Below are 11,644 nucleotides of genomic sequence, written 5' to 3' on the forward strand. Positions count from 1 at the left end.
TGCTCCCCAGCTTAAAAAATTTGTACACTATGACACTAGACAATTTTATGTGAGATGGCGGTACGGATAAATGCTGCACCAACGATCCATTTACGACCAAGAGCTGAAACAAGATTCAAAGTTGCCAATCGTGAAATGAAAGCAAAAAAGAAACTTGAATGCAATTATGGTTCATGTTAAAGGAAAATCTCTAGTTTTTCCACTAATAAAGTCGCCTGGATCTTTAACTTAGAGCTGAATTACATTACGGCAAGATGGACCACTTACGCCGGCTAATATTGTGTAATTTTTAGCTGCACGAGACATTTCGATGTATGACAATTGAGAACGACATTGACATTTCTGGTGTTAATATTTCTCTTCAGTAAGGCTCGAGAAATTATCATGAATCGTTTGACGTCAAAACAATGCTTCCGAACTGCAGAAATTTACTTTGAAACAAACAAAAAACTCTACTCGCGAAGTTCATAGAGCACTGGCGGCGTCATCGGTTCTTACTTCTTTCGAAATGAAGAAGGAACTGTCTTTACCGTGAATGGCGAGCGCTATCGAGCCATGCTGACTGAAGTTTTGGTTCCAACAACACGGCGCAACTTGACATACAGCACACTTAACAAACTATTTTTTGCAATATTCGAGACACCGTAGACGCCATACGGCCAGATTTATTAGCCTGCATTACTCAAAGCCAGCATCCGCTGCTCTTCTTCTGATTTTCTCTAACACAACAGAGGAGCCGGTATTTATTCAAGAACCTTGGGTTGTTTCTTACGAGGGATAAACTCTGACGGCTACCAAGTGGTGGCAACACCGGCCGCAGGTAGGACCAGAGCCTGTATTCTTTTTATGAAGAACATTTATAGTTTTTTAATCTTTCAATACAGTGACAAGGATACAGTGTACATCAAGTACTTGGAAAGGAAAAAACTAGGGATGCAAAAAACAGGAGCTGTTACCTACTCACAATCTGACTATTCTTGTTAAATTCTTAGTTCATCCGAAAATTATCTATTTGTATACAGTTTGCACATACAAATTAGTTGAAATTTTATTGATGATTTTTATTAATTGCTAAATCTTTATCTAAAGACAAGAGAAAAATCGGGTCCGAGCTAAAATTTAAAAGAGGACGTACAAGCAAAAAAAATTGTTTTGTTTTTAATTATCTTTATAATCGAATATCTCGAAAAGGGTTAAGTTTTGGACAACATGTCATTTAATCAAATTTATAAAAGATACTCAATTAATTATGTCCTTTAGTATCTAAGAAGACCTTTTTGATAACCTTTTATATTAAATTTCGAATGCCTTGATTTTTTGCTTTTATTTACTATTTCCTGCGGGGTACTTTGCATCTTTTTTCAATAAGTGTGTATGGGTGCATTGGTGTGCGTTAAGTCACACAAATGAAATAACAAAAGTAATGTGACTATTGAGCCGCTGCATAATCAAAAGAGCTGATTAAGGCAGCTCAGCCGCTTGCTTACATACAAATATTCATTCACGGCTGAGGATACCAGCATATTTTTAACAGAGTTGACAATCAGTTTGTATCGAGTGCTCAAACTGTTAAGGAGTGTTGTGCTAGGATTGGACGGGTGCGCTGAGTGTTTTGGCTACTTAAAACACAAAAACTAAAAGCAATTAAGTATATAAATTGTAATACAAGTGCATACAGGAGCGGACTTTGAGGCCCTTTGTGTCTCTAAATTTAAACAAATTTGAAGTGAAGTGACAAACAATTAAAATAATGTCACACTCAGTGCAACGGCTTTACACCTTTTGTTTGCTGACTCTACTATCCACAACCTGTATGATCAGCGCCGCCAGCATCAATGCAGATATCAACAATGGAGCTGACGACGAAAGCGCGCTCAATTTAGATCAGAAAAACAATTATTGCCTACAAAATGTCACCTACTATGAGGAGGTACCTGTAAACAAAACCCGCAATGTGGTGGTCAAGCCAACTGGAGCCTTCAGAATGTTTAAGAAAAACAAAATACAGGTGGAGGAGTATGTTGATATAGAGAAAGTGCCGCACACACGCCTCCAGAACGATTGCTGTGAGGGCTACGCGATGACTGCCAATAAGACATGTCAACCCGTTTGCGAACCAGGCTGCCCGGCGAACGCCTTCTGTCGCGCACCCCAAATGTGCCAGTGTCGACGCGGTTACGATGCTATTAAATCTGCACTCAACGGTACCCACTACTGTGAGCCACGCTGTGCATCTGGTTGCCCGAATGGCGGCAAGTGTGTAGCGCCCGAGCTGTGCGAGTGCGCGGCTGGTTACCAAGCTAAGGCGGGCAGCTGTGCCCCAACTTGTGCCTCAGATTGCTTGAATGGACGCTGCGCGGCGCTGAATCAGTGTAGCTGTAATGCGGGCTATGCCAAAGATTTGAGGACCGGTGAGTGTGTGCCGCTGGACGATTGCGGTGTCGTCAAGTGCGAAGATGTGGCAAGCAGCACGGAGTCAACCACCGATTATACCACACTTGTCAATTCAGATGAGTTGGATGTGACCGAAATAGACTTGGATGCTGGTAGCGGTAGTGGTTCACACAGCGACGGAAATGACTATGTTGATGAAGGTAATGTGCTTTTTCCCAGCTACGAGGAAGACACGAATTGTACACTTCAGCCCTGCCTCGGTAATGCTGTCTGCAAGCTGGTTGGCCGTTGCGCATGCGCTGACGGCTTCATACGCCATCAACCGGCGCCAGTGAATGGTGTTGAGGTGGGCCCGATTTGTGCGGCTGTCGTTGAACAGGGTGAACCTTTGCAAGTTGACAGAGTTAGTGGTGATTTAGTGGGTGCGTTCTTTATTGTGGTGGGCGCGATTGTGATGATGGCTGCCCTGGTGTTGTTGCTGCTCAAGTTGTGGCGGCATCAGCGTGGCTCACTGGATGTGGAAGGTGAGTGCATAGACAATTTTTGGTAATTTTTTTTTTTCAGATCTAACTATTGAACGCAGAAGCATGCTTATAAGCGTTCGATTTTTACTTTGCAGGCAAAAGCGATATGTGCTGTAAATATGAGAAGAATAGCTCGAGCTCGGACAGCGGCCATGTGGACATGAGTTAGGAGATGGCTGTGTATTCGTGATTTATTAGTGCTTGTATGTATTTTTAGACTGCATTTTCGTACTTTTTAAGGTTTAATTAATAATTTCCCTGCCATTGAATCATTTATTGTAAAAAATTTACGTTTATACAAAATAAAATTAAATATTTATAAGTTTTTTAATTCCTTGTTTTCATTTCGTTAATTTACATTTCGGAAGGTAAATTTTTAAATTAAAGTTAATAGATATTACTTTCGATTTAGCTTACGAAACTGTTTATTAGATGTTTTTAGATAAATCAAGTCGAGTCACCTGCAATTCTCAAAAAGTTTCTGAAATTTGGTTGATGCCTTTTGAGTTTGCTTGGAAACCCCAGTTATATCCGCTATTGCAAGTAGCACAGCCGCGAGCTATGAATTTCAAATGCACGAAAAAATTTGCCTTGGACTGAGCCGATTATGATATTTTATTTCTAGCAATTTTTGGAAAATTTCAGCTCTTTATAGGCAAAATTTTTAGCTTCAGCAGAAGTCATGTTAAGAAAAAGATCACAAAAATTGCTAAACTATAAACGTATTGCATCCTTGTACCAGATCAATCCGTCTGTGATACTTCATCCTGTATTGGGTGGGATATTGGCTGCGTATCGATTGTCCATGCAAAAGTTAACTTTGTTCAGCCAAAACAGCGCCTTCTTAGTAACTAAGCAGAAACTTCATTCGAAGCCTTCAATTATAGGCTCATGGCCAAGCAGAATAAACAACATCAGAGGTCGCAGTGTGCTATGAAAAATTATGAAATGGTAAACAATAATAAAAGATAATAAAATAATAATAAAAGAGAGACAGATTGGAAATTATAAAAATACGTAGCAGGTTAAAAAGGCATCACAATCGCTGTCTAATAGCCTAGACAGACGGTGGCGTCAACCTGCATTAACGACTTAATTCGGAATTACCTCAGGAATTAAGTGCGGCTAATGCGGTTTGACAACTAACTTAATTCTCATAATTTAAGTGACTTAGGGGTATTTTCAATGGCAAAGCTGACGAAAAATGGAAGCTTATATCTATTGTAAATGAAAAATAATGGAACTTCAAAAGATCAGAATAAGAAGGACTGGAGCGCATCCGAAATTACATTAATTGTTTTGATAGCATGGAGCAGTTGGAGGAATTTTAATTTAAATGTTTGTTTTTGAATAAATAATTATTTCTTAGTATCAGGGCAAACCGCATTTGTTGCCTGCGGTCCATCTTTTACTGACAAAACTATGCAATAAGCCAATCAGCTGTTCACTAATGCTCGTATCAACGGTTTGTCACACTACAATTTTAATCAGAATTACCTGCGCCGGTAATCCCGATTAACGTCGCCATCTGTCTAGGCTGTACAATTTTTGAAAATTCTTTTCGGTTTAGAATAAAGAACTTGTTCAAACTTTTTAATCATTATTTTTTTTTAGCTTATAGTTCATAGCCTATACATATCCGGGATACGTTTTGCAGGGCCTAATAAGAACATTTTCGGAGGTTCAAATGAGCAAGAAGCTCAAATTTTCCAGCTAATTTGATTTTAAAAGGGTGTTTACCAAAATCTTTGCGTAATCACTTTCGGCTGCGGTATTTTCAAAAAGTTACCGTACCATGCTCTTTTGAAGACGACTATGAAAATCAGGTAACCGTCACGGCGAACGGTACTGGTCCATTTTGAATGAGTTCTTAATACCGAAACTGTATAAACAAGCGTTGGAGGATATTTAGCTCCAGCATGACAACGTAGATATTTTGGGAAGCACTTACCCCGATCGCTTGATTTCTTGATTAGAAGACTTTGGTTGAGCAGTGAGTTGACCGAACTGACGACGCCAGACCGCTTTCTATGGCACCACTCAAAGAGATACACCACATAAGATACAAGTCTTGTAAAGACTCTATAACAATAATCGGTAAGAAAACCACAAGCTAATGACAGAAATTGTGGCGAACGTGATGAAAAATGCTATAAAAAGAGCCGCAAGTAACGTGAATTATAGGATTAAAAGAATATAAAAATATTGCATAATGCATTCTCATTGAAGCATATTTTTTACATCAACACACACTAGCTGTGCGTTAATAATTTCTGAGAGAAACTTCTAAATTCATCGAAAAAACAGCATAGCTCCTCAAAATCCTCAATACGGATATCTGTTTTATCTTGTGAACCGACATGAAGCATGCATGAAGTAAAGCCTATTTATAGCCGTTAGGTGGGCCCAACAGCAAAATATCTTGGAATAACTATAAGGTCTCTTCTATTCGCCACTTCTCTGCTCCACTAACTTGACGAAAAATTTGCATTTGAAAACAACAACAAAGTTATCGAGCAAGATTTGCCACTAGCGAGTACCGTTACATCTTATAAAAATATTATAACTCACTATTCTAAAAAAAAATGTAGTTTTAGGCAGCTCTTTTCCAGCGCCGCCAAGACATATAGGGTGGGCTATGTAAAATTTACTTTTTTGAATCGGATATAAAAAAAAACCTAATCAACATTTTTTCAAACTTTTTTTTTTATTTTGAAGATTGAATAGTTTCGTTTATGAATGAAAAATAATATCGCTCAAATTACTGCCACGACTGGCTTTACAGTAGGCCATTCGATCAACCCAATTTTTAAGCACGTTTTCGATTGTTTGGGCTCCAATTTCATAAATGGCAACTTCGATTTCGTGTTTTAAAGCATCAATCGTCTCTGGATGGTTCGCATAGCATTTGTCCTTAACGGCTCCCCACAAAAAACAGTCCAACGAGGCGGCCAATTGATATCGGAATTTCGGCTGATTATTCGGTTTTCAAAAACGGTAGCCAAAAGTTCGAATGTAACTTTGGCAGTGTGACAAGTTGCACCGTCCTGTTGAAACCAAATGTCGTCCATGTCATCCTCTTCAATTTTTGGAAACAAAAACTCGTTGAGCATGTCACGGTAACGCTCGCCATTTACTGTAACAGCGGCTCCTCGCTCATTTTCGAAAACAAATGGCCCGATGATGCCGCCAGACCAAAAACCGCACCAAATAGTGACTCGTTGTGGATGCATTTGCTTCCCTACAGTAACGCGTGGATTTTCTGAGCCGTAAATCCGACAATTTTGCTTATTGACGTAGCCACCGATGTAAAAATCAGAAAAGAAGAAGAAGACTCACCACTTTGGAAATAGGTTTTCAATATTTCCCAATTTTGTTGAAGCGCATAGCGTCCCATTTTGTAAATGCCAAACCTTTAAGTAAATTATGAACACATTTGACATGTCGCTTGTGTTACCATTCTCAAGAAAATCGTTGGTTCAAAAAGCAAACGCCATATGGCCCACCCTGTATTTATTTATACGAGTTTCTTCATCTATTCTCCACTTGCTAGCGCTTGGCGAAAAGCAGAGAGCCATATTTAGGGTTTATTGCTTTTTATTTCCTGAGCTGAGGCCGCTTGACTCATTTTTCTTACCCTCACGCAATGCAACCTCGAATGCAGTTTTTATGTGGACAAAATTGTGCTTAGAATGTGTAAATGTGAGTGGCATCTGTGCCAGTTGATAACGATGTTTTTTTTTGCCAAGGTTGCAGTGTAGCATACAGTACTCGCAAAATTTGTTTTTTTTTTCAAAAAAGTACTTCCTTTTAATAAGCAGCAACATTTTATTTTATTTTAAATAATTTTGAAATAAATTTAAAAAAATTCAACTAACTCTTCTAAGAACCGCAAAATGCGGTTGCTTTGAAATAAAACTTACTCTTATTTCCGTCAAAGTTGAAGCCCTCAACGTCTCTAAACACGACACCATTTGCACACTGTTCATATCTTACCACAAATATGTGATTTACTATTTTTTATTATTATTTCTTATTGTCATACATATGTACACCAGATGAAAAGAAACATGAACGTGGCATTTGAATTTGTGAATTACATTTTAAAAGAGTCCAAAGGCCATGTCCCAATAGAAAAGGGCAAAGCAAACGATTTTAATATTTGCTTTTTAAAAATCCTGAATTCCTATGCCGTAATAGCATTTTATTTATTATTTATCATACTGTGAGCGCATTTGACTTTTTTGATGCAGGCCTTTTATGTTCTAAAGACTTCACTTATCAACGCAGACCGCCAGACGACATACTGTTAAAACCACTTTCGTATTACAACAACAAAAAAGGCAACTAAGTTGAGTGCGTATTGGAAATATATTGAATAACAATATCTTGTTTGTGTCAATTAACATAAGGCACATTTGTATGCATGCGCTGGTATGTGTGTCCGCTAGTAGGTACCCTCTAGGTAAAACCACCAGTGCCTTAGTCGAAAATTTGAAAGTCACAAACTATGGAAACTATGCAAAATTTTATTTTATGCTAAGGTTTTGAAAATTTATACCGAATAACTTTATTTTTTTATATGATTTAATTTAATATTTGTTACAGTGTCTGTTTTATTTCACATAAAATTTTAGTTAATCGCCTAATCTTTTTAACTAATAAATATTTTGCAATTCAGTGCACAGTTCAGTGAATGAACCACTTTTCTCAGCAGCTTGGATTTTCCTTGCTGGGTGTTTCAATGGGAATACTCAAACTCAGACAATGGAACAATTAGAAAGTAATTTTCTCAACCCTCGCTGCAACAAGTGACAAAAATAGCCAGAAGAATTTATGCACAATATTTGTGACCACACTAGGACAATAACAGAAAGAAGACCCGAGCAGTAGATAAATTTCGACTACCTGATAGTTATGCACACAGCATTCAAAAAACAACAAAAGTCAAGATAAATATTCGAAGCAGTGTATGTGTGTATCTATGTGTGTATGTATGTATGTACGCCTCTATAACATAAGATAGGCAATTTCTTGCCTTGAAATTCCAGTATTTTCAATACACTACGGTCAATATGTGTGACAACTAATTTTCTAATGAAATCATTGTTTTTGCTTTTCAAATAAAAATTTATTTGGGCTTCTTTTGAGAGAGAAAAGTACGAATGGAAGTACAAAATGACGAGTAAATAATGCATTTTTTTTCTCCAGTGTTAATTCAGTGCCTTTGCTTTTCTTTTGAAATTCTAGTATTCACAGATTTTTCGATGCAGAATGTTCTGTGCAAAGATGGGTAAGTGTGGTTACCTAGCAGTTTAGCGATAGTAGAATTATCTAGTGGAGAACTAGTCAGACTAGCCAGCACCGTACTGTACTTTACCGTTTGAGAACCAACACCATTTTATTCAATAATTCTTAGAAAATGGAATTTATTGGAGTTCTTTCTTTTCAATACGATATTGTATGATTTTTAAAATTTTTTCGTAAACAAATTTTTATTTAAAAGGACCCATTACAATTGTGTGCAGTGATTTCCAACTATATAAAGGAACGCAACATTTTTTAATAATTCCTTTTTCGTCGAAAATTGCGATAAAATCGCTGAATTGATCGAAAGAGACCGGCATAGTAGCAGCTGTAGCATCGGCCAAGAGCTGGGCATGAGTCATCAAACCGTTATAAACCATTTGAAGAAGCTTGGATTCAAAAAGAAGCTCGATGTATGGGTGCCACACGACTTGACGCAAAACAACATTTTTGCCCGTATGGATGCATGCGAATCGCTTCTGAATCGCAACTAAATCGACCCGTTTTTGAAGCGGATGGTGACTGGCGATGAAAAGTGGGTCACTTACGACAACGTGAATCGCAAACGGTCGTGGTCGAAAAGCGGTGAAGCTGCCCAGACGGTTGCCAAGTCTGGATTGACGGCCAGGAAGGTTCTTCTGTGTGTTTGGTGGGATTGGCTGGGAATCATCTACTATGAGCTGCTCCCCTATGGCCAAACGCTCAATTCGGACCTGTACTGCCAACAACTGGACCGCGTGAATGCAGCACTCATGCAGAAGAGGCCATCTTTGATCAACAGAGGCCGAATTGTCTTCCATCAGGACAACGCCAGGCCACACACATATTTGGTGACGCGCCAGAAGGTCCGGGAGCTCGGATGGGAGGTTCTTTTGCATCCACCGTATAGTCCGGATCTCGCATCAAGTGATTACCACCTATTTCTGTCCATGGCGAACGAGCTTGGTAGTCGGAAGTTGTCCACAAGAGAGTCCTGTGAAAATTGGCTGTCCGAGTTTTTTGACAATAGGGAAGCGAGCTTCTATAAGAGGGGCATTATGAAGTTGGCATCTCGTTGGGAACTCGTCATCGAACAAAACGGCGCATATTTGACTTAAATCGCATTATTATAACCAATTTTATGAACAATTGAAAATTCAATAAAAATACCGCAAGACTTTTTTGCCAACCTTCAGTCTATAGATATTGAGGTCAAAACTTTGTTTTATATAATACTAGCTTTAACCCGCGGCGTCGCTCGCGTAGGAGTAATTTTGAGGGATTTAGGATATGTATATAAAAGAATTACAAACAATAATTTTATAGAAAATATTTTTTTATTAATAACCATAATATTACAATACCCGGCATCCGTTGCTATGCCTCGTTGAATAAAATCAAAACAACCAATCAGAAAAATATCAAGCAAAATTATTTTTATTAATTTTCTATCTCAAACCGTTTTTGAACTTTGCATTTGGGTCATAGTTGAACAGCTTATGCGGATTATGAAGTCTAGAGAGTGCTATAAATAGTGCGAAATAGGAAAAACTAAGATTTTTTAGATTAAATTTAAGCAAATATTCGATTATTAGTGACGAATGAGAGTGGTGGCGCGGCCTGGGGGCCTTGAGAAGGGACTTCCATCATAAAAACATGCCTATAACCTTCATCGGGTGAAAATATGAATGTAGACAAATTTTTACGTCATTTGTTGTTGTCGTTTCGTATTGATGCGCGGATAACGTACCTTCATAGTATAGATATAGTATAGATTTTGAGACTTATTCAATTTGACGATTTTGTACAGAATGAGTACAGTTTCTTTGGTTCTTCCTGAAATTTTTATAACTCATTTTCTAATTTTAAAATTTTGTTTTGATAAAATAGATTTGTTTTGTTGAAAAATTTGTGGGAAAAAATATTCTTTTACCATTTTTGAAAAATTCCGCCCTCAGCTTTTTTTTCTTATTTTTCCTTTAATAGCTGAGATTTTGCTCAGTACTTCCTGAAAACTTAATAGTAAGATTCCCATAACTTTTCTAGTATTTACTTATAATATTGAAATCCGTACAGCGAATCCGCGAATTTAATAGCATACTTACAATAATTAACTGCTCTAGTCGTCTATGAAAACTGCTTTTTGCTTAACCCAATCCTGCGCCGCTGAAGTCAGATACTTGAAATTTTATCTCACTGTGACTGCTGTTTAAAGTTGTCTTCTTCTTCTTGATTGGCGCGATAACCGCTTACGCGATTTTGGCCGAGCTTAACAAAGCGCGCCAGTCGTTTCTTTCTCGTGCTAACCGGCGCCAATTGGACACACCAAGTGAAGCCAAGTCCTTCTCCCCCTGATCTTTCCAACGCAAAGGAGGCCTTCCTCTTCCTTTACTACCACCAGCTGGTACCGCATCGAATACTTTCAGAGCCGGAGCGTTTGTAGCCATTCGGACGACATGACCCAGCCAACGTAGCCGCTGGATCTTTATTCGCTGCGCTATGTCTATGTCGTCGTAAACTTCATACAGCTCATCGTTCCATCGTCTGCGATATTCGCCGTTGCCAACGTGCAAAGGTCCAAAAATCTTCCGCAGAATCTTTCTCTCAAACACTCCAAGCGTCGCTTCATGGGATGTTGTCATCGTTCACGCTTCTGCGCCATACGTTAGGACGGACATGATGAGCGCCTTGTAGCTGTTTAAAGTCTAGTACATAAAATATCCACAAAACGGTAAGAATATAATGAAGACTGGTAACATTTCGTTTATAATAACGCAAGTAGATACAAATTTTGAACCGAGTTTCAGAGAGAACGTTTCCGAAGGCTTTTAAAGTACTGAATCCACGTTTTAACTCAGTACAGCACCAGCAAGTCTCGGCCTGAAGTGTAAAAATTACGATTTCTGGCTATTTTGAGGTTTTCAAGCATCAGCAGGTATTTTTTTTTAAATCGTAACACATCGCAGAGTAACAAAAGTTCTTCGAAATTGAATTCGGTTATTGGAAATAAATACAACTTTATATTTTGTGTTCATATAAATTATTTATGAAAAGTTTTAAACGCTAAAAATTTAATTTACATGGCAATGCTCATTTATGAGAATTCCCGGCCTGCACACACTCACATACCTATAATATTAACTTTCTCGCTGTGCTTGTTCTCCGTGGCATACAAAAGCGAAAGCAATAAGGAAGAACTTCAAAATGCAACAAAATAGAAAGTTAAAACAAAACCTAACAAAACAAAGGAGGTAAAGAATGGAAGGTTCTTGCGTTTTCACATTCACAGGCGCGAAGAAGAAGCATTCGTATGAATTCATATGAATTTGTATGTGTTATGCTTTTATGCTATGTATGTATGTGCATATGTGTACGGGAGTGTTGATAACAATAGTCGCGTCAACGCGCTGAAATAATAAAAGTGCAATAATGGGGCAATG

General features: G+C 38.2%; 1 protein-coding gene across 1 annotated transcript; it reads left to right on the top strand.

The window, feature by feature from the left end:
* The first annotated feature begins 1,562 nt into the window (after nt 1-1,562).
* Nucleotides 1,563-3,249, top strand: LOC129249108 (uncharacterized). Its single transcript, XM_054888743.1, has 2 exons — nt 1,563-2,918; nt 3,014-3,249. The coding sequence occupies exons 1-2, from the start codon at nt 1,751-1,753 to the stop codon at nt 3,085-3,087; spliced, it is 1,242 nt and encodes a 413-aa protein (XP_054744718.1). The 5' UTR covers nt 1,563-1,750; the 3' UTR covers nt 3,088-3,249.
* The last annotated feature ends 8,395 nt before the right edge of the window (nt 3,250-11,644 follow it).

Source organism: Anastrepha obliqua, chromosome 5 (assembly GCF_027943255.1).
Source record: "Anastrepha obliqua isolate idAnaObli1 chromosome 5, idAnaObli1_1.0, whole genome shotgun sequence".
Lineage (NCBI taxonomy): Eukaryota > Metazoa > Arthropoda > Insecta > Diptera > Tephritidae > Anastrepha > Anastrepha obliqua.